This window comes from Callithrix jacchus, chromosome 22 (assembly GCF_049354715.1).
Source record: "Callithrix jacchus isolate 240 chromosome 22, calJac240_pri, whole genome shotgun sequence".
NCBI classification, from domain to species: domain Eukaryota; kingdom Metazoa; phylum Chordata; class Mammalia; order Primates; family Cebidae; genus Callithrix; species Callithrix jacchus.
Window position 1 is genome coordinate 49,604,966 of NC_133523.1, and position 23,787 is coordinate 49,628,752.

The 23,787-nt window shown below is 44.7% G+C and overlaps 1 protein-coding gene across 40 annotated transcripts in view; it reads right to left on the bottom strand.

Annotated features, from left to right (window-relative positions):
* The window catches only part of PEG3 (paternally expressed 3), a 29,698-nt gene extending 13,749 nt beyond the window's left edge, over nucleotides 1-15,949 (bottom strand). For 2 of the 40 annotated variants that reach the window (XM_035286317.3, XM_078361726.1), the window contains exons 1-3: nucleotides 15,806-15,949; nucleotides 11,571-11,657; nucleotides 463-628 (exon numbers count right to left, since the gene is read on the bottom strand). In XM_035286317.3, the coding sequence (XP_035142208.1) occupies nucleotides 463-478 (16 nt within the window). In that variant the 5' untranslated portion in view covers nucleotides 479-628; nucleotides 11,571-11,657; nucleotides 15,806-15,949. Of the gene's footprint in view, nucleotides 1-462; nucleotides 629-2,611; nucleotides 2,688-8,888; nucleotides 9,020-9,549; nucleotides 10,063-11,241; nucleotides 11,347-11,570; nucleotides 11,658-14,237; nucleotides 14,535-15,800 lie in introns of those variants that run through there. The other 38 variants (XM_035286312.3, XM_078361727.1, XM_078361718.1 and 35 more) reach the window with 37 other exon arrangements.
* Nucleotides 15,950-23,787: the final 7,838 nt, after the last annotated feature.

Consider the following 23,787-nt stretch of genomic DNA (forward strand, 5'->3'; position numbering starts at 1 on the left):
ACCTGATCCTGACATTTCCGAGCTCAAAATCCTTCAGTAGCTCCCAACCACTCCTGACACCTAAAAACTGAGGGGGAGTATGGTGGCCGTGACCACCCTGACCTCTCCCCCAGAGACAAACAGGAGGCAACCTCCTCATGTACCACACCAAAAGGGCAGGAGCCACAGGAGGTTTCCTCTTTCACAGAAGTGTCTCCTTTCCCTCTCCTGACTTAGGACAGTGGTTCTCAGCCTGGGCAGTTTTGTCTTCCAGGGAATACTTGGGCATATATGGAGATACTTTTGGTGGTCATACCCAGAAAACCACAATGAGGCTCAATATCCCACAGTACATGAGACACCCTCACCCTGCCCACAACAGAGAGGGATCCAGCCCAGACCATGTTGGAAATGTGGAGGAGGAGAGTCCCAGGGCATACCTGCACCCTGTGCTGACCACCATCACCCCGTGGAGAGTCTCACCTTCAGGCTGGTACATCTCCTTGTAACTCTCTAGCGGAGTGACGAGCTTCTCGCAGTTCTCCGGCTTTTTTGCTGGCACCCAAGGCTTGAGCTTTTCAGGGATGATGGTCAGGTACTGCTCAAGGACCAAGAGCTCGATGATCTCCTCCTTGGTGCAAGTCTCCGGCTGTAACCAATCAAGGCAGAGGTTTTGGAGTTTGATCAGGGTCTTCTGAGGTCCAACAAATTCCACACAGATTAAGTTCCAAAACCTCTGATGAAAAAATTCAGTCAGCTGGGCCTTCTCCTATGATGACACCTGGCTCCTTAGTCAAGTCACTGTCTAGCTCATACAGATTTGGGGCCCAGGACTTCTTAGGTTTGGTGACTGATAAGTGCTTTGGAGGCAGCATTTCCCTAAGAGAAATTTTCACTGGAAGAACCAAACATGAATCAACAGGAAAGACGTGGTAGCCTGTGTCAGTACTCAGGGACCTATAGATCGTAAGGAGATATACACATGTCCCAGAAGTCGAGGACCAGGCAGCAGTGGGAGCCACTCTACCAGGGACGTTGACAATGCTTTGGGATATGAGAGTCCCCAGTAAACAGACACACAAACAACTGCACAAAGTTGGCCTCAGCATGGCAGTCACAAGCATGACCCCTAGGCTTCACACAGACCTATCCTTGAGGAGTCAGCTCTACTACTAACGTGTTATGTGACTGTGGGCAACTTGTCTAATGCCCTAGAATCTGTCTCTGTAATCTGAGAAATGAGTGCAAGAGCATCTTCATCCCTTTCAGAACTGTGAAGCTTAAATACACTAAGATACCTAAGACTTAACTGCCCGTGCAAGGCACAGGAGAAATGTGCTATTACTAGCCATTACTAAAATCAGGTGACAGCTTGTTTATTAGCAAAAATGAAAAAGGAAAGTAGGAGTTGGGGCAAATCCTCCCCTTTGTAACATTTCATCCCTTAACATAATTATTAAAACACAGTATACAACATACACAAAATGGAAGACCACTCAAAAACAGTAAAAGTACTCAATTCTGGGTTATATGACATTACTCCCTCAGACAGTGACAAGTGACCATTGAGCCTCCTGAGGCTACTGCATGTTCTTTTGCCTTCATCAATCTTGTCGAAGATCTAATCTATCTAAAAGAACTGGCTTTGTGTTTTGATATTCCTTTCTTACTGTTTCTTTACATAGTTCATTTATTTCCTTGTCTTTATTTTATCATCTGCCCCCTTCCATTTTTTAAACTTTTGAGACTGGATATAAAGGATTTTCAATCTCTCCTCTTTCTTTATGCAACCAAGTAAAGCTACACATTTCTGTTTACTTAAAGCATTTTTACTATCATTTACGTGTTATCATGTGGCATTTTTATGACTGGTCAGCACAACTGGTACAATTAAGTAGGGCAATATGGAAAAGAAATCTAGGTCTGGAGCATAAACCACCTACCCTAACACTGTTGTTAGTTACTAGCTTTACTTCCAGAGAATAGAAACAAACATATGCAGCAAAAATTTTCTCCCTTTGTTTTAAAAGGAAAGTAAGTCTAAATTTTTTAATTTAAAAAAAGTCTAAAGGAAAACTGAAGGTGTTTCCATTATTCAGAGTCTCTAACTAGACATTATCACTTGGAAATCAATGTAGAACAGCAGTAAACTCATGTTTACTCGTCTCAGTGATGGGTTCCCACATCCCTCCCTATGCAAACTGCCCTCCCACGCTCTCTCCCATCCATATGTTATCATGTCATGGAGCTTGGGCACCATCCAGTGCAAATGCCTCAATCCTGAAGACCTTAGCGACTGGACTATTCCCTCGCTACCCTCCTTCAAAAGGACTGAGAGATCACAGAGAGCACAACACAGATAATGAATGCTCTGCTGCGCAGAAGAATCCCAAACCAAGAAAACGCAACAGGCCAGAGATTCCAGGCTCCAGATGACTGGTGTGACATTTCAGACATGGTCACTCTAACCCAGGACAACCAAGAGCAGAGGCCTGTGCCTGTGAGGGAGACGGGCAAGGGCAGATGGCCCAGTTCTGCTATGTGGTAGACAGGCTCAGGAGAATACGCTGGTACCTGAGATGATACTAGCCCTTATCCTCAGACAACGAGATACCCTCAGATATGTAATCACCTCTCTAGAAACAGGATCCTTTCTGGAACTTCAGACCAAGCAGCTATCCACAGCAACAGAGTCAAAACACAAGTACCTGCAGATGTTTTAAAGAAAGAATACATGGACTAAGAATAATACGAAAGACATGTAGAAGGAGTGTCAGAGAATTAACTCCCCAAATGACTGGGGACTCAAAGAGCACTGGGGTGTCTCTTCTATACCTTCAGGGAAAGGCCATTCGCAAGCCACATAAACCATGCCAGACAAGAGGAATAAAAAGCTTTCAAACTGTCTTTATGACACCAGAACAAGTCAGAAACCCAAGACAAAGATGTCACTAATAAACCACGAACCAAACTTAACGAAAGAAGAAACAAAATCTTAATGCTACTATTATTGAACATTATTCTATGGAGTTCTACCCAATTACAAGAAAAACACATCTGAGGCACAAAGAAAGAAACAGAACTAACGTTCCCTTATATAAGATCTATATACATATATATATTTCTATATTATGTGAATTTCCCTCCCCAACAGACAGGAATTGAAGCATAAAGTACCCCAGGTGGAAGCTATATATCAGAACAGTAGGCTTATAGAGTTCAACAGGAAATCAACAACTTTTTTAAAGAAAATACAAAGAGCCAAACCTGACTCAAAAGGCAGAGAAAAATACGACCACCAGGGAATAAATCTAAAAAGCTGAAATAATATAAAGAGCAACTTCCCAAGTAAACTTTCTGTGAATAAAATATTTATTTACCATGTTAACCACTCCAGAGCACAGAAAAGAGATGGAGGACTTCCTACAATTAATTATGTGGCCACTTAAATGCCCGTAAGAATCTTGTCACAAGGTGAATGCTGACTTCTGTGCCAAATAAATAAAACACATTGCTTTTTCTCAAGAAATTCAGGACTAGAGTAAACCTACACAATCTTCATTCAACATAGTCAAGATTTTCTGACCAGGCCAATAGAACTTGGCCGTTGGTCAATAAAGCATTGAAAAATGAAATTTTTTTTTCAACAGATTAATCTTAAAAAAAAAAAAATCAAATTAGACCTGAGCTACTTCCCACCATGGCAGAGGAAACTCATTTGGGAGTAAAGAAAGGGCTTTGGAAACAAAACAATCAATCAATCAAAAAAGGTGGGCAACATACGTTTGTACGTGTGTGAAGAAATAAGCATACTCATATACTGCTTGTGGCAATGTAAATTTTACCAAAATTAGAAGTGCACATATCGTCCTCCTCCTATAAATTCTACTTCTATGACTTTACCTCAGAGATAGGTAATGACCTATGTGTAAGAATATATTCATTGATGTGTTGCTGGTAAGAGACAAGATATGTTATGTTTGTGTAATGAATTACTATGAAACCCTTAAAATAAGGCAACTCTAAATAAATGAACATGAGATGACCTCTAGGACAGTTAACTGCACTGTGTATAGCATTCTAAGAAACTAAGAACAGCTGTGCTTACACAGACGATTTCTAGAAGGCTATATCGGAGACAGGAACTTAGGCGCCAGTAAAGGGAGGGCAACTGATTTTTTCACTGTATATTTTCCTTTTGTTTTTTTGTTTCTATTCAATTTTTTTTAATCATGAGCATGTATTACCTAGTCAAAAAAATAAATTCAAAGTTAAAACAAAACAATAAACACAACTACGAGCAGAGGCCTTTAGAGGCTGTGCTGCCCACTGAGTGGGTGCAGGCAGCCATGACATCTTTACACTGATGCTAAGCCCAGGCTCCCTTCCCCTCCCCTCCCCTCCCCTGCCTTCACCATCTGCACCATGAATCCATGGTCACACTCGAACTGGGCCATTCGCATGTGACATGAAAGTCAATTTAGAAAACACAAATGAGTCAACTTTGAACCTCTTAGACCCAATAAATACTTATGATATTACAGTTGCAATCTGAATACACCTCTCAATTATACCCAACAATTATCAATACATAAAAACAATGTCATCCCCTATCTTGGCAATTCCAGTTCTGAAATCTAATTCACAGACCCATCTGTCCATGTGCACAAAGATATACACTCCAAAATGTGTTCACAGATGCACTGTTTACAACAGCAGAGAACAGACAAACAAATGCTCAAGCATAATTCCGACGGCAGAGACCACTGAGAGACCACCATGTGGGAGACAGGAAAATAAAGATGGGCCCTACTTTTCTACATTATAAAAATCAACTAAAACAAAAACAAACCAAAAAGGGAGGGGAGAAGGTATTTTATAACATAGATGACAGTCAATATTTGAAACGAAAAAAGCTTTTGGCATTAAGAAAAAGAGCCCAATATGAAAGTAAACAACACTAACACACAGAGTTCATAAAAGTAGTGATAATAAAAGCCAGTTATTTAACATCAGAAATCAAAGAAATGTTAAATATTACAATGAACACTTTTTTGACCTGTTGAATGGGCAAATGTTCAAAAGATAAAAATTGATGTTACAGCCAGGGTGTAGAGAAGCTGGCTGGTGCAGGCATGAACCACATTTTTGGATGCCACTTTGGCCGTTGTTTAAAGATACTAAAAAAACCACCTATTCCTTTTGAACCATTAATTCTCCATTTAAGAAGAAACATTTAAGAACAAATATAGCCAAGTAGATAAAATTTTAATAAGGAAAAACAGCTAAAAAGTCAGGTTTGGCCGGGCACGGTGGCTCGTGCCTATAATCCCAGCACTTTGGGAGGCCAGGGCGGGTGGATTATCTGAGGTCAGGAGTTCGTGACCAGCCTGGCCAACATGGTGAAACCCTATCTCTACTAAAAATACAAAAATTAGCCGGGTGTGGTGGCAGGCACCTGTAGTCCCAGCTACTTGGGAGGCTGAGGAGGGAAAATCGCTTGGACCTGGGAGGTGGAGGATGCAGTGAGCCAAGACCATACCACTGCACTCCAGCCTGGGCAACAAAGCAAGATCCCATCTCAAAAAAAAAAAAAAAAGTCAGTTACACACTACAGTTTAACCCTTTTACGTGAAGCTAATTTCTGGTTTGTAAAAGGTAAAACCTTGTGCACAAAGTAATGGCAGGTGACACATTTTATGCATGGAATGGTGGGAAGGGATGAGCACCACTGAGAGGGAAGCATGTTCTGTTGTTATGTTATTGTTATGTAACCACAGTCCTAACACAAGTCACATCAGAACAACCTAGAGCCAAAGGCAGAAACAGGAAGTGCTGGTCAACACTCTCCTGCAGGGGTACCTGACACAAGGTGCACCATATGCCTTCCTGGACAAGTGACCCAACCCTTAGCCTTGGATTCACGCTGTCCTCTACTTACCGCCAATGGGGCCAGATGCTCAATTTGTACCTGCCAGGGCCCCATACTTACCTCACCCTGGCTAGGGAAGACCAGATCCCAGGTGACCTCCTTCTGTGACAGCAAGTCTGGCCAATCAAAAGCATAACTGCTCTACCCACTTGGCCCCCACTTCCCCAGGACAGCTTCTCCATGGCAACAGCCATGCCTACCACTGAAGAAAACAGAAGGTAAGTGTTTGCAGATGGCTGAGAGGAAGAAAGGTCTAAAGGCTTGCCTGATGCTATCAAATGAACTACTAAGGCTGAGGAGTTAGTCTGCCCAAGGATGGCCTAAATGGGCCATCAAAAATAGGGCAGCCAATTAATCAGAGCTGTGCGTGAAGACATGTCAATCCAACAGAACAACAGAGCACCTGTATTTATACCCTACTCCAAAGCCCTGTGGACAAGGCTCTGTTACCTTTTTCACCTCTGTATTTTTACAGGTGTTCAATATACATTATTTGCACATAGGCGCAAATTTAATATTAAACATTTAACAAACCCAGTCTAACAAAGTCCAAGTAATAGCCCATGACTGTGAAAGGCTATTCCAGGAATATAAGGAGGATGTCCCATCAGTGTAAACTATTAGACAACAGATGAAAGGGGGAGGGGAGCCCATGAGCAGTATTTCAAGTTAAAAAACATTTGCAAACTTCAATAGCCTTTCCTCATAAATTCTTAGCAAAGAGTAAAAGCAGGAGACATCTAAGCATAATAAAGACTTATCTCAAATAAATGCAAACCAGCATATTATTAAACACTAAAAGTGTTCCTCTGGAAGTGGGGACAAGGAAGGGACAGCTACACCATGGCTACAATTCAACATGACCTTGGAAGTCCTTAGCTAATGCAACTGAAGAAAAAGAAAAGTATAAATATGGGGAAAGCATTATTTTGAATTTAAAAACCTTATGAGTAAATACAGCAAGAGAAATAATTCCCATTAATAGCAAAATAAATAAATCTCCATAAATAAGTTTAACAAAGTATCTCCAACTTCAAACAAAATTTCAAAAATTTACAGAAGGAACATAAAAAGTAGCTGGGTGTGGTGGCACACACCTGTAATCCAAAGTACTCAAGAGGCTGATGTAGTAGGGGCAGCCCTGGGGGGTGGAGGTTGCAGTGAGCTAAGATCATGCCCCTGCATTCCAGCCTGGGTAAAGAACTGGACTGCATCACCAAAATAAATAAATAAATAAATTTATAAAAGGGTACAACGTAAGTCTCAAATAAATCCATAAAGACATGTGTATCACATTTAAAAAGCTCTGTTTTATTTTGAGGTGGGGAGTTTTGACAAACCGATAATCCAGTTCCTCTGGAAGAATATTCAGACAACGCTGTACAAGGTCTGCGGGTAGTGGGAGGTGGTTTCTCTGTCAAACCACTCAAACACATGAAAATAAACTATTTTTTCCAACACAAGGATATAAGCACACTGGGACATAACGAAGTCCGGAAGTCAACTGCGTGAAAGTCTATAGACACATCGGGATTTAACTGATAATAAAGTACTGGTAAATGATTTCTTATTTAAATACAGACTAGGAACTTTCTTACAACTAAAGGCAAAGGGTAACTTTAACAAAAACACCAAGACAGGACAGCTAACACCTCGGTGTTTGGTTACTCAAGCTTGCATTTCTAGAATTAGAGTCGGCCTCTGACGTTAGGGAAGACCAATATAACCAGTGGTGGCATGGAGCCTCCCCCAAGAAATGAGGTTATTTCAACTATACATCTCTGGAAGGCTAAGGCCACTAACTAGGGCCAATGAAAAACACACTTTGTTCTAAGTAAGTTACTGCACCCAAAAATCAGCATCCCCCCTGAGTTTTCATTAAACAAGGAATGAAAACCAAGTATTTAATAAAAGGTTACACAGCCATTAGTCATGTTGTCAAGAAATGTTACAGCTTTATTTTCTGATTATAAAACACAGCACTACATTCAGGTACTGCAAAATATTCACCATAAAAACTGCAAGTCACACCCACTAACTGTTTGCTATTACTAAATCTTAAAATCTACACATACGTTGTTCTTACTGCAAATATTCCCATTTATGTGTACATAGAGAATAATGAGAATGTCCACACAATGGAATATAATGCAGTTTTCAGAAAGCAAAGCTATAGATGGGGGTATATGTGAAATGTTTGCGTGTGAAAGGTTTAGTAAGTGGCATGGTCTCGCATACGTAAAATAGTTTCTTAAACATACAGTAGTACATACAAACTAACCTGGAAGAAAACTCAAACTTACGTTAATATTAATAGGGAAAATCTATGAAAATAAATGATAATAATAAGTCTCTAGTTCTTTCTCCATCTGTTTAAAATGTTATTTTAACTTCACAATCCGGAAAAAGACTGCATATAAAAGTGAAGTAAATTCAATTACTGCTTCCCAGGGTGTTTTTTTTCCCTTCCTGCTCAGCTTGTTAAAGCACATCAGACCCTCCCCTTTCCCTGCTGGGGTCCTCACAATACAACCTCCTTCTGACCCTTAAGTACTCCCACCCAGGGTGCCCTGTAGTCACCATCTGTACTTCCCCTCTCCGGTGACTGTACCTCAGAGAAGGCTAAAAGGGCATCAAGCTCCACACCCAAACTGTCACTTTGTTGACAGCTGTCTGTCTGTCATATGGCTGAAGAATGAACTCTGGCCCTATCAGAGGATCGTTGGCTTTAATCAGAGAAATGATGGGTCAGTGTTCAGCTGAGCAGGGAAGAACTTAATTAAAGAACACATCATGCACTAGAATGTATGAGACCACGTGTGAAAAAAATCCTGTGACCCCATTGGGCCTCAGGCTCCCACATCCCATCTGATGCAGGAGAAAATCCACCAAGTCTCCTTCAGTCCCATTTCTGTTTACTTACTTTGGTACCTCACCATGGTGCACCTAGGTTCAGCCCCCAACTTGTTCTACCTACCTCATTAAAAGGGGGCTGGAATTGAGAACTTTAAAGTCAGGAAGCGAGGAGGTTAGTCTCGTCGTCTCTCAGGGACAGCGTGGTATGTGGTCTCGTCTCTCTTCTTGTTTGTTCCATTCCCCTGCCTCTTTCTGCAGACCGACAGCCTCCACTTCAGCATGCACATGGAGTAAGATGCTATCCCATCCCAGACCTATCTCACCTCCACGTTTAAATGCCTGACACTCAGTGTCCTTCCTTCATCCAAATGCTCACTTTGAAAGTGCATGCTACAGCCTGATTCCTTCTAGAGCAGTGGTTCTCAAATTCAGACATGCAGAAGAGTCGTCTAGGGTGCTTGGGAAAAACGAAGCTACCTTTCCAGGTGGGATGACTCAGGAGGCCTGGGTTCCCCAGGAAAGAAGCACTCCTACAACCACTCTAGGAGCTGTTCTTTGAGAACCACTGCTCTAAGGTAACCAGTCTGGTCCAACCGCCTATGAATAAGGTACATATGGACACAGGAACTCTAGGGGAACAATTTTACATGGGAGCAAGGAGTAAATGACCATTAACTCCATTTCACAGGCCACAACCTCTACCCTCTGGGCTGTTGGCTGGCTTCTCTCAGATAATCTCAACATCCTGGGCCTACTTCTATCACATTAAGCTTAGCACTTACCACACTGCAGCAAAATCTCCTTGTTGTTGTCCATCCTTCAGAGATTTCCCCAAAAGTTTAGAAAGAGAGGAAATAATATCTAAGTGTTCAGTCTTATGATCAGCATAAAATGGTTCAAGACAAATAAAGCTACTTTAAAAAGACAAAATGTCTTCCAGAACAGTATGAGTTATTTGACTATATTCTAACAACAGTAATTGGCTGATCTTATTTTTCTAAGAGGAGGGAGTATTAAAAAGTAGGCCACAAAGCATGGCCCATCCAACCATCTACAGGAGAGTGAACCTAACTTGAAAGGAGTTTGGGGAGGGCAAGGGTGTCAGGTAAGGGGCTTCTGGTATCTTGGTAACCCTAAGCAAGGGTTTCACTGTGACCACACGGCTGTACTAGACTATGTTACAAACCAGTGCTATTAAAGCTCACCCACATCCTCTTGGTTCTGATTCCGTACTCACCAAGCAATCTTTTCATTATGGTTGTTTCCCATGTAGGTTCTGCCTACAGAAAGAGAATCTGCTGATCATAACACACTGCTGAGTACTTGGGTCCCTGCTACTGAATTAATAAACCAGAATTGTGGGAAGAGGAACATTCTATTTCAAGTCACATGTCAGTACGGTTTAAAGTCTCCTGAGCTTAGTTAAATGTGGATCTACCAACATGAGCCCTCAGGTGAAGGGGGTTTCCAAGTCTCCACAGGGTTAAGCACTATAATAGATACCTTGAGCATTCACTGAGGCCAGGAATATACCAACTCATCCTAAGGGCCCTCTGCCTCTCCCCAAGCAGTATTTCACCACCACCATAGCCACCCATCTTGGTAAACACATCCTTACTCTTCTTGTGATGGGAGTTTCCATTCAGTAGACACTGAAGACCAGGGATTATGCCACTTACTTTTGGAGCGTCCAAGCCTGGCATGATACTGTCCTGTGTCAGGCCCACTATCAATGCTTGCTAACAAAGGAACAAACAACCTCTGGCGATGTGTTTGCTTCCCCATGTCATGTGATTTACTGCATCTGCTCTGAATCAGTCAGCAGGCCATGAACAAAGAAAGTGAGTCTTGTGGGGTCTCCCTCCTCAGCACCTCGCAAATAATCTACCCACTTCACTCCTCTCTGTGATATGACCACAAGCCACGCCACCCTCTCACCCAGGCCCAAGGTGGTCTCCCACACCCATTGCATCCACCCTTCCCTTCTGCACCCTATAACCAGATGATCTTCTTAAAACTGCAAATCTGATTGTCACGATACTCCCATGGTGAAAAGGGCTTCCCCTTGCATTTCAGGTCAAGCCCAGTTACTTATCACAGATTACAAGGCTTTTCAGGATGAAGGCCCAACTTACCTTTTTCCTACCTCAGTCAGATGCCACTAAACAATTCCCTTGTTCTAGGAATACTGGATTTTCAGCTCCCCGTCTGCATCTCTAAAGAACATCCCTATCCCCTCTGCTGAGACTACTCTCCCCGTGACACACACCATTCACACTCCTTCGGGGCTCTGTTTTAACATTCTTGACCATGTCAGGGAGGCCCCTATGTAGCCTAAGCTGGTTGTTGCTAGCAGATGTTTTCTTGCAACGGTATAAATCAGACAATGATGTTTCCCACAGCTTTAATTCCCAAATAGACTAAAAACTCTGTAAAAACACTTCCCTTTCCCCAGGAGGGCTATGTTCCAGTACCTGGCACAAAGTGTACACTTGATCAGTATCCACAGATGAGTCAATGAATCTCTCATGCTTCTTTAATCACCAGGTAAGAGAAAAAGAGTAGGCCTGAAGGAGTAGCTGGACATGAGAAAAAGAGGGAGGATACTGAAATGGATGGTGTAAGACAGGAAGAATTTCTAGTGGTGCACAATCCGCCAGAGGAGTCTGGGTGTTCTCAGAAGGCACAAATGGTGTTGGGGTGGCTATGTGGAACATGGGCACAGTAGGAAGTGTCAGAGTAAGGCAGTGTGGTGGCCACTCCAAAGATGGGTGTGGCACTGTGAGGAGGAAGTTCAACTCACCTGGGCCCAGCCACCTAGCGTTGGGACCTAGTCCCCCTTCCTCTTGCTAGCCGTCTCCAAGAAGGATGGAAGATCAAGAAGACAAAGCTGTAGAGGAAAAGAAAATGTGAGATGCCAAATTTATTTTGCAGTTACTAGGTTCCTCAGGCTGGAAACAACACCATAACAGTTCCACATTTATTGTCTACAATGGCATAGGTCAAATGAGACCATGAAGAGCATCCCATTCGGATGAAGGGCTATGAGTATAGCTCCCTTAAGCCACCTCACACCCTGGGATGTACTCATAGACTTTCTCCAACAAGGCTATGTCAGAGGCATTCAAGTCAATTTCTGGGGTGTCTTAAAATCTTCTCTGGGGCCCTATTAAGGAATCAATTCAAGAATTCCATTTATGGCACTGGCCATTCCTATGTTAGAACCACAATCCTCTCAGTATTATTAGAGATAATCATGCGAAGTATTTTAAGGGTTTATCACTATGCTCTCAGTGGACTAACAGGACAAAGTTCAAGTCCCACTGCACCTCACAGCATGTGTTTAATCAATTAGAGGTCCTGCGGGGAAGGAGCTTCATGATTATGGGGCTGGTTTATGTTCCAAGAGTCACGTGAGCATATTTTGGTGAGGTTAAAGAGCTTATTAAAAGCTATTCAAGAGTTGGGCGCAGTGACTTACTGCATCTCTAAAGAACACCTGCAGGAGAGCTAGTACTGGGAGGGCCCCACCCAAACAAACTCAGCTTTCGAAGCTGTGCAGCCCTCTAGTGGCTCTGCGCATAACAGTTTCTCCCATGGCCCCACCCTACACATGTGGCAGCCCCTTCAAACACACCCCGACCTGCTCAGTGCAGCCTCTTAGTTCCCATGTACTGTCCCTCCCAGGACCACCTGCAGCCCTAAATTTTTCTACCTCGAGCTGTAGAATTTTGAGTGAAAGTCCTTCACCCCTAGAGCCTCCAAATCACCGCCCACTTCCTCCATTTTCTCACTTAAAACCCTTCCCCAAATCTCTCAAAACGTTTACGTTTGGCCTTGGATCTCACTTTTCTGCTCAATGACCCAAGGCTGCGTAGCTGAACCTGCCCGCTTCCCAAGGCCTGGCTCTGGCGCCCCCTGGAGGAAGCACGGTGCCACCAGCCTTGAAGGCACGCTGCCCAAGAAGGCAGGGCAGGGCTCAGTGGGCAAGCCAGTACAGCAGGCGGTCAGGAAGGCTCCCACACAGGCCCCACCCCTGAGCCAGCAAAGATGGCACAGAATGAATGAACGTGGCTCTACGGCCCCGCCTACCATGAAATCCCCTCAGCCCCCTCCCATCAGCCCTGCTGTCACTCAAGATGGCGCCTGCGCAGTACGCCTCTGCTGCCCCGCCTCCGGCAACACAAGTGGTGCTATGATGGGTGGGGCTCATGCCCACTCCTACAGCCGGGGCAGCTGTCATTCAACGTGGCGCCTGCATAGTGCACCTGCCACATTGAAGCCTGGCTGCTCCATCAGACAAGAGACACATGCTATGGCCTCCATCAGTCATTCAAGACAAGGCAGCCCCTCCCTCAGGCCCGCTCCTGCAGTCAGCCCAACTGTCATTCAGGACAGTGCCTGCACAGTACACCTTGACTGCCACCTAATGGCCAGCAAAGACGATGCCACAGGGTGGGCGGGCCATGCAGCCCCTGACAATCACTCAGTCCTCTGCACCCACCCCTACAGCCGACCCAGCAGCCCTTCAAAACAGCGCCTGTGTAATAGTCCTTACGCGCCCCGCTGTGGCCAAAGATTGCGCCAGGGTGGACCAGGCTCGACAGCCCCCAGCAACTGAGACAGCCCTCCCTCATGCCCGCCCCTGGGGCCCACACAGGTGTCACTCAAGATGGCACCTGCGCAGTCAACCTCAGGCGCCCCCCTGCGGCAAGTACAGACAGTACCAGGGAGGCGGGGGGCGGGGAGTCCTCCCAGCCGGGTGAGTGCCGAGGGACGGCACGTGGCCCCAGCCTTCAACCCCGTGAGCAGGGTACCTGCGCAACCCGCCTTGCAGCCTCCCCGCCAAGCCGCCCCAGACACAAGATACAGCCAGATACATCTGAGGTGAACAAAGTCTTGGTCAAACAACAGGGAAAGGGGTGAGCCAAAAACACAGCGGGCGCGCTAACAACCCATCGCCCTGTCCTTGAGGACAAATGGTTTGGCAGGCACTATGGCAAACTTTAGGCAACTCTTCCTGCTCCACCACATGCGGGGACCCAGCCAGTCCCATTGACTAAAGAGCCCCGCGACCAGCACTGACAGTAACAGCAGCGCGGCACTCCACAGCTTTCCATCATCGTGGACAAGGCCGGCGCGGCAGCCGCAGCCCGCCACTCCCTGTGAACAAGCCCACACCTACGCGGCAAACCGCGGCCGCCCCCATCAAATATGGCGGCCGAGTGGGCGGGGCTGGAGCAGACAGTCAAGTCCAATGCCACCTTCAGCCACTTCGGCCTTGCTCCGCCCTATCTGTCACCAACCAACCCAAGTAGCGCCTGGGCAGCAAACCTCAGCCGCCCCCAACAAAGATGGCGCGCAGGCGTGCGGGCCTTGAGCCCACGGTCACGTCCAATTCCAACCTCAGCCACTTTGGCTTTGCCCCACCCAACCACCCAGCACAGCGCCTGCGTAACAAATCACAAACCTCCCCCATTAAAGATGGCGCTCAGGTGGGTGGGGCTTGAACAGACCGCCATGTACAATGCACCCAGTCACTTCAGCCTTGCCCCGCCTCATCTTCTACCAACCAACCACAGCAGCGCCAGTGCAGCACACCTCAGGAGCCCCATCAAACATGGCGCCCAAGTGGGCTGGGCCTGAGCAGAACATTACATCCAATGCAAACTAGTCCGGTCAGCCTTGCCCCACCCCATCTGCCACCAACCAACCAGAGCAGAGCCTGCGCAGCAAACCTCAGCAGCCCCCATCAAACATGGCATCCAGGTGGGCGGGGCCTGAGCAGAACGTTACATCCAATGCTACGCAGTCACTTCAGCCTTGCCCCGCCCCATCTGCTACCAACCAACCAGGGCAGATCCTGCGCAGTAAACCTCAGCAGCCCCCATCAAACATGGTGTCCAGGTGGGCGGGGCCTGAGCAGATGGTTACATCTAATGCTACCCAGTAACTTCGGCCTTTGCCCCACCCCATCTGCCACCAACCAATCAAGAGCAGAGCCTGCGCAGCAAACCTCAGCAGCCCCCATCAAACATGGCGTCCAGGTGGGTGGGGCCTGAGCGGATCACTGCATCTAACACTATCCAGTCACTTCAGCCTTGCCCCGTCCATCTGCCACCAACCAACCAGGGCAGAGCCTGCGCAGCAAATCTCAGCGGCCCCCATCAAACATGGCGTCCAGGTGGGAGGGGCCTGAGAGGAACATTACATCTAACGCTCTGTTCACTTCAGCCTTGCCCCGCCCCATTTGCTGCCAATCAACCAGAACACCACCTGCTCGGCAAACCTCAGCCACCCTCCTAAAAGATGGCACCCAGTGGGTGGGGCTTGAATAGACCATCGCATCCAATGCCACCCACAGTCACATCAGCCTTGCCCCTCCCCATCTGCCGCCAACCAAGCAGGGCAGCGCCTGCGCAGCAAACCCCCGAGCGCCCGAGAGGGCGGAGAAAGAAAGCGTCTTGCAGGCGGGCCAGCCCTCCACCCCGCCCACCGCCACTGCGGCAAACAAGTCCCGCCCCAGAGGGCAGCTGGGCACGCCGGCACTGCAAGCCGGACGGCAGCGCGCACCAGGGGGCATCCTCGCGGCCCCCAGCCCCGGCCCCGGAAGCCCGAGGCTCTGCCGCGGCAACAGGCACGGGACCGGTGTCCACCCTGCTGGACTGGCCGCGACAGAGCCCCTGCTGTCCGCCCTAACGCCCCAGACTGCTGCGGTGGCCGCGGACAGTGAGGAAGCCGCGGAGACCCCGCAGCAGCCCCTCAGACCCCGGCCCGCAAGATGGCCGCACTCGCCCCTACCTGCGCCCACCCCTGCCCCAAAAGCACGGCATGGACTACGCGGCCGCCGTGGCGCCCACTCCCGGCCCGGGCAGCGGGCGGCCATGTGCCGTGCCCGCCAGCCCGCCTGGCCACGAAGATCGCCGGCTTGCCGCGGGGGTCTTGCCGCAAAACGGCCGCTCTGGCCCAGCACCATCGCGACAGCAAGGTCCGGCGGGCAGGAGGCGCGTGGAGCGGCTGAAGGTGCACTCACCTCACCTGAGGGCAGCGCAGCCGCAGGCGCGAACAGCCGCCTAGCGCACCCACACGGCGCCCGGCGCCCGGCGGCGCCAGCAGCCCAGGGTGGACATCTCCCGCGCCTAGCCTCCCAAACTGCTCCTCCCGCGGCTCCCAGGCGTCTGCACCGAGGGGCAGCTCAACGCCTCCTAGTCAGGGCTCCTCTGCAGAGGCGGGGCTTCCGTGCCAACCAATCAGCGGCCTCGCCGCCCTTTCCAGGCCCCCTCTCCAGGCCCCTCACCACGACCCCGTGACGTGCCAATCAGGCTGCGGTTGCCACAGTAACAGCTTGGCGCGAAGGCTGGGGGTTGACGTCAGGGAGTGGCCGTGAGGGATCCCAAGGCCAGGTCTGGAAAAGGGGGGTGAGGGGGTGAGCGGCGCGGTGGGGGTGCAGCCCCCCAAACAAAGAAATGGGAGTCGAAACGGAGGAAAGCCCACTAAGATTTTCATATGTAAAACCGCTGAAGAATAAAGGGACAAATGCACACATTTGTCTAAATGAAGAAAATGAAAATCCTGCCCGCAAAAAAACATATACATTAACTTCTAAAGACCTACGGGGAAGACGAGACTTTTCCGCCTGGGACACATGAAAGACACTGAGCTTAATGTCCTTAATAAACGAAGAGCTCTTGGAAACCAACGAGATAAAGACCAAACCAAGCCCGAAAAACGGGCAAAGGGGAGAAAACTGGCAATTCCCAAAAAAATGCAAACGGCTGGCCGACCTGCGAAGGGAACGTCGCGACCTGACTACTTGCGTAAAGAAATGCAGACCTGAAACACCGGGCACGTGCGGTTTACGGGAGCGGGCAGTCTCACGCTACTGCGTTGTTTCCCACCAGCCGCCAATTCAGACCTTCCACGGTGCGAGCCCACTGCATGCCGTTTAGTAAAACAGCAAGAAAATGAGAGAGAAAAATAATAAGGTAGCCTTGTATGGGATTATTAAGGACCGAATTCTCAATAGACTTAGTGAAACACACAAGTTACTGAAGTTTGTAGAAACCAACTGGTAAGTGTTTTCTCATTTATTTGTTTTTGAAGGATAAACGTAAATACAGGTAAAACTTACGGAAAGGCATGCAAGAAATTGTTAATGGGTTACCTCTAGGGACAAGGAATGTGCCCTCCACACTGTGAATTTCCTTGGCAGAGATAGGTATTTCTTCTCTGGCAGTAAAATCAATGAATTACTCAGAGTTCACTAATGTACTCTCTGGTCCGACGACTCCACTCTCAAAGAACTAAAAAAGCAACGAAAATACAGAGACACACAGAAGATTCTATGCAGGGATATTCACAGAGCATCATTTTTATCGCCAAAAATGTGCTCCACGGAAAAGAATTAAACTGTATTCTAGTAAATTTACACAGCACGATTTTAAGTGGCTAATAAAAATGCTGTATGATTTTAATTTTAAAGGAAAAAACATCTGTAAGACACGGTTCGTTACCAAAAGGTATTTGCCTAAGGAGCACACAGACTCTAATACCCCGAATTAAACTTGGTACTATACTCAAGGACTTATCAGTGGCTGCTCGCTCCACTGAAAATCTGCTCTGTGTGTTTTAGACTCCCCATACCATCATGAGTCTCTTTTTGCCCCGCAGTGCCACGTAAACATAATATACAAATGAAAACACTGTGCTTATGAAAACACACCTTCAAAACAAGTTCTCCAGCAGAAAGACTGAAGGTGAAAGTGGTAGCAGCCTTATTTAATTTAGAGATAATTCAAATGTGGCTACTCATTAGGCTCACCTGGAGAGCTGTTAAACAATGCAGATTCCCAGTGTCCAGCAGAGGATCTTTGTTTTTCAGGTCCCCAGGGATCCTACTGTGTGGTTAAGGTTTCATAGGGGATTTTAATGTATTTTAAGGACTCCATCGTCCCCCTCTCTCCTCAAACGCCTCTGTCTGCAGTATCAGTTTCTCTCTGGATCCTGGATCATTCATTTCCACCAGACACCACATGCTTTCAGAGCTCCTGCAGCTACCACCCCTTGCTCAGCACCTCCCGGCCCTGAAAATGCCTCTTCATAGCGTGCTCTACTGTCACTGACTCAACGGTCTTACCATACATTCTCCTGTTAACATGCATGCCCCACAGGCTTCCATCCCTTTCAAACCCACTGAAATTGCTCGACAATTTCAGCAATTCCTTATGCGGCCAAGAAACTTGCTCTTAATTGCTCAGTAACATTCAACATCCTCATTAAAACAAGCAAACAAAAACAAAATCCCACGCTATCTTCTCTTACTTTTGGTGACAATTACATGGTCCTGGTTCTCCCCATGGCAGTGGACTCCTCTCAGGCATAAATGGCTTCTGCTCTGCTCACCATCTACAGACTGGAGGGTCTTGCCTCAGAATTTAGTCACTAGTCTTCTCCATCAATGTCCATTCCCTAGATAACAACCCTTCCCTCCTCACCTAGTAACATGATTTAAATGCCACCTACAGGCCCATGGGTCCCAAATTCCAATCCTCTGCCACAAGACTGTCCACAAAGGTGCAGTCTTTTGCTTGGAAACTGCTCCCCTTGGATGTCTATCAAGCAACTCAAAGCATTTAAAACAAATATTAATTTCCCCTTTCCTCATTTCTGTAAAAAAAAAACACCTCACAATCGTTCTTGTTCCTTTTTTCCTTACCACCAACATCCAATTTATCAGCAGGTCTTGCTGGTCTAACACAAATCAGTAAGTTGCTTAGGTAGTCCTAAGCAACATCACCTTCCCGCAAAAACCCTTCTTCCATTCCAAACCCTCCCTCCAGTATTCTCCACATAGTATCAAGGGGAATTTTTCAAGGTAAAAAAGATGTCATGTTCCAGCTTGAATGACCTTCTGCTCCCCACCTCAACTGCATTTAAAGTCCAAAATCTGTACCATTAACAAAATTAGAAGAGCCAACATTATCTTTTGTCTTACAGGTGCTGTAAAATTTCTCTTCTTTTACTTCAGATTTCTGCTTTTTATGTCTAATTTAAGAAATTCTTCCCCAGACAGAGGTCATATTCAAATAGTTGTACATTTTAGTTTTCTTTACAGCTATTGTTGCCTATGTTCTATGTTAGGGATTAATTTCCCATGACTTTGTATCACGTTTCTGTGTATGAGAGGGTCTGCGCTTAAACTCTCTTGTTGGAGCCCTGAAGCATCTCTCTATCTTGTGCATGAAGGCACCGTATTATTACGGCTTTACAGTATCTTGGTATCTGAAAGAATGACGGCCCTACCTTGTTTTTCAGACGTGTCTGACTCTTAGCCCACCATCTTTCAAATAATTTTTAGAAGCAGCTTTTAACGTATGATGAACTATCCTATTGAGATTCTGACTTTTTATTAAATGCACCCAGCAATTTAGAGAAAACTGCAAACATTCTATCAAGACCTCTCATCTTTGACCATCTGTCCACACTAGCGTTTGTGTGTTATCGCCTGTGGCCATCAACAATACATTGTAAATTATTTTCCCTATATTAGGAGGTCCTTTTTTCCCCTGTTAATTGTATAATTGGTTAATAGTTTCAGAATTACCAAAAAAGTTGCAAAGGTAGTACAAAACTTCCCCACCCCATTTTCCCTGATGTTAATACCTTATATAACCTTGGTACTTTGTCAAAAAGAAGAGATTAATATCAGCACAAAACAAACTACAGACTATTTTGATGTCACCCCTTTTTCCACGACTATCTTCCTTCTGTTCCAGAATCTCATCCCGGACTCAGCATCACATTTAGTGATTGTATCTCCATAGGCTCCCCAGAGCTGTGACAGCTTCTCAGTATTTTGTAGAGTGCTCCTCAGTTTGATATTTTCTCACAATTTGAGTTGGGTTATGAATTTTTGAGAAGAGTATCTGCTATTGCTTTATTTCCTCTTTTTTTGAGACAGAATCTGGCTCTGTTACTCAGGCTGGAGTGCAATGGCATGATCTAAGCTCACTGCAACTTCCACCTCCCAGGTTCAAGCAGTTTTCCTGCCTCAGCTTCCTGAGCAGCTGGGATTATAGGCACACGCCACCACGCTGGGCTAATTTTTGTATTTTTAGTGGAGACGGGGTTTCACCATGTTGGCCAGGCTGGTCTCTAACTCCTGACCTCATGATCCGCCCACCTTGGCCTTCCAAAGTGCTGGGATTATATGCAGGAGCCATACCCAGCCTGCTATTGCTTTTTATATGCTGGCTTTGGATCCAGTAAACTTGACCTTTTTTTTCCCTGTAGTTCTATTTGTCTGTACAGATTTCCTAAATTTTAAAAACATTAACAGCTTAATTTTTAATGATTTCCTTTTTACTTTCATTAACAATCACACCTCATTTCCTTAACACAATGCGTTGGCTAGGTCTTCTGGATGGTCACACAAGTGCTGTCCTGTATTTGAAAGGGGATACTCTTGTCTTTATTATGAAGTAAAAACATTCATTGCAGGCTTGTTTTGGACACGCTCTTTATTGGAGGTTAAGGAAATTCCCTTACGTTCTAGTTTCTACAAAATTGATCATGAGTAATTTTATATAATGACTTCTCTGCATCCATTGGGAAGATTATATTTTATCATTTAACGTAATCTGATGATATGGGACTAAAGCAGATTTTCTTATGTTGAAAACGGTATTCGTAAACCCTGCGCGACCGTGATTACAAGGATCTCATTCACACACACATGCAGCTGGGTGCTGCTTACACTTTTTTTTATTACACTATCTTCGTCTGGTTTTGCTATGAAGGTATAGCCTTATAGAATGCTTTGCATTGTTATCTCATTTCTTATGTTCTCTACAACAGTTTATAACCTCCTCTCCATTGGGGATTATGTCCCTTCTTCTATTACTAATATTATTAATCTATCCACGGTTTCTCCATCAGTTTTGCTAAAGATTTTGACAGTTTTGTCTTCTTAAAACAACTTCATTTTGTTGACCACATTCTTCCTTCTTTTTCATTTAATTAATTTCTTTCTTTTTGTAGTTCTTTCTTGTTCAGTCCTATCTTTCATTGTTTCCATTAGATTTCCTCTTTGGGACACGAAGAAATGTGTAGGAGTCAAAGATCTTGGGGGGAAAAAACTATCTTTTGAATATAGATTTCTAAGTTAGCTGCATTATACTCATAAACCATGGCCCATATGCTGTTTCACATCTGTCAAAGCATGCTTGGTGGGTTAATTTTAATCGTTCAATATATTAGAAGAGACTGACTATTCTCTAGCTGTTAGGTATCAATTTCTATTTGTGTTCATAGGACCGACTTGTTACCTGTATTCACCTCTTTAGTATTCTTGGTGATTTGTCTGCCTATCTGTTCTAGGTAGAGTAAAATCTCCCAACATTCTTATGCTTTTACCCACCACTCCTTATTACTAATAGCTTTGCTTTACATACATTTCAAGGCTATGTTTTTAGGTACAAACAAGGTGATGATCCTCTGTTGAGAAGCACAGGGAAGTTAATCTGCTTACATTTTAAATTATTGATGTGTTTGTTTAATATGCTTTTTGTCGTTTATTTTCTCCTTTCCTGCATTCTACTGAATTGATCCAGTTGTCTTTAGTCTCCTCTTTTCCTTATGCTTATTTGGGAGGTTTCAATGGTATCTATTCCTTCACTGTCTGTCTTTAGGTTCCTAATTTATATGCAAGCATATTTAACAGACGACAAAGTGCTAAAGCAAGCATGCTGGCACATGTTAGCAATTCACTCAATTTCCCATTCCCGCCTTCATTAATATTGTCTAGAATTTTAATTATACCTTTTTTAAACAAACCAAAAGAAAACTATCTTTATAGTCACTGATTAATTATATTTACTGGTATTTCGAGAATTTATTCACTCATTCATGTTTCTTGAATCTCACTTCTTGTCCCTCTAGGTTTACTTTTTCTCACTGCAATAAATCCTTAAATGTGTCTTTCAGTAAGTGTATAAAGTAGTCTACTTGTTTGAGTGACATTTTAGCCCAGAGTGGAATTCTTCAGTAACCTTTATCTTCTCTTCTTATTTTGAAGATGTTATTCCACTGTCTTCTAACATTACTGATGAGGAGGTCTGCGCCAGCATAACGCTCCTTCCTAATAATATCTATTTATATGTCACGTATAGATTTTTGCTTATCTTGCTCAGGATTTATGTGACCGATGAATGTCTGTCTTCCATTCTGGAGAATTCTTGGCCATTGCGTCCTTAAATGTAACTTTTCTGCCATTACATTTCTACTCTTTTCAACCTATAAAGTATAATGACCCTTCTTAATGCATCCTCCATTTGTCTCAATCTTGATATTTTTCATATTCATATTATTTTCTGTGCTTTCAGTAACTCCTCTTTTTAACTGCATCTGGTAATAGCATTTCCCTAGATGTTTTAAATACAGTAACTGTTTTCTGTTCTATGACTTCTGATTGGTACATTTTTTATGTTCATCTTTCTCAAATGGATGAACATTTTATGGATACTATTGTTATCGCTTCAAAAAGGTTAAAGTCACACTAACACTATTTGGTTTGAATTGCCTTTTGAAAGGACTGATTCTGTGTGATTGCTGGTTTTGTTGTCTTGTTCACTGTTAAGATTTCCTAACTTTAACCCAGTGCTTTACAAGTTTAGTTTCTAAGTGTTTTCCTATGGGTTGTCTTTTCCACCTCCGCTCTGAACTGTTCTTCCCTCCATGTCTTTTTCACTATCTCGACCTCACCCATGAGAAACACAGTTCAGAGACAATCTTGTATTGTCAACTGGGGATTCTGTGCCACGTGAAAAAGGGGGTATAGTAGTCACTGAGCAGGATTAAAGCTTAGGCTGGGTCCTCTCTGCATGGTTCTGTTTTCTCAGCCCTTGTCACCACTCATAATGTAAGTAAAGAGCCTGGGTAACCATCACTGTTTGTTGTTAATTCCAGGTTCCTTTCATGTCAGGCAATTCCCAATCCAGGGCCTGTTTGCCACAATGAGCCTGGGACCTCAATATGCATGGTGTGCTTCCGGACCTCATTACCCAAGAGCAGTCAGCTTCTTAATTTCCTCTGCCTTTTTCAAGATAATTAGTTCAGAAGGTTTATGTTTTCAATTTCACATATCCTTGCATTTTCCTGTTCAAATTTGGATCCATATGGATATCTTAAATATGCCTATCATTGCAAGTTTATTTTAGAAGGAGGTTAAACTGTGAACTCACACACTCATAGCATCATAGCACCATCTCAATCAAAAGTATTATCTTCTGTGAACTACAGCAGTTTCACTTCTTTCCAAAGTATGGAGTGAGGTTTGCCTGAGGCTATATGACCTGTGATATCATGACAAATTGAAGGCTGAAGCCGATGCGAATCCAGCAGAATCCAGCTGTTTTCTATTAAGTTAAATGCTAAGGAGATTCACAAAGATGTAAAACAGTGCCCCTCTTCTCAATAACCTTCGGTTTTGAAAACTGTTAATTTTCCATTAAAATGTTGTTTCTATTAACTTGTAATGGGCTTACTACCATTATTTAATAAAATACACATTTGAAATGATTTAATTTTTTAAAGATATAATTGATGAGTAAAAATTGTACATATTTATGGTGCACAACCTGGCGCTTCAATGTACATATACACTGGGAAAGGATATCAAGCTAATCAACACACCTATCACCTCACATACCATTTTTGTGTGTGAAGAACATTTAAGATTCACTCTTTAGCATTTTTCAAGTATATATTAACTACAGTCACCAAGCTGTACAACAGATCACCAGAACTTTTTAATCCCATCTAACTGAAACTTTGCACCCTGCGGCCAGCATCAGCTCATCCTCTCTAGCCCCTGACAACCACCATTCAACTCTCTACTTGTATGACTTCAACTTTTTTAGATTCCACACATAAATAAGATGATGCAGTGTTCACCTTTCTGTGTCTGGCTGATTTCACTTACCATAATGTCCTCCAGGTTTATCCATGTTGTCATAAATGAC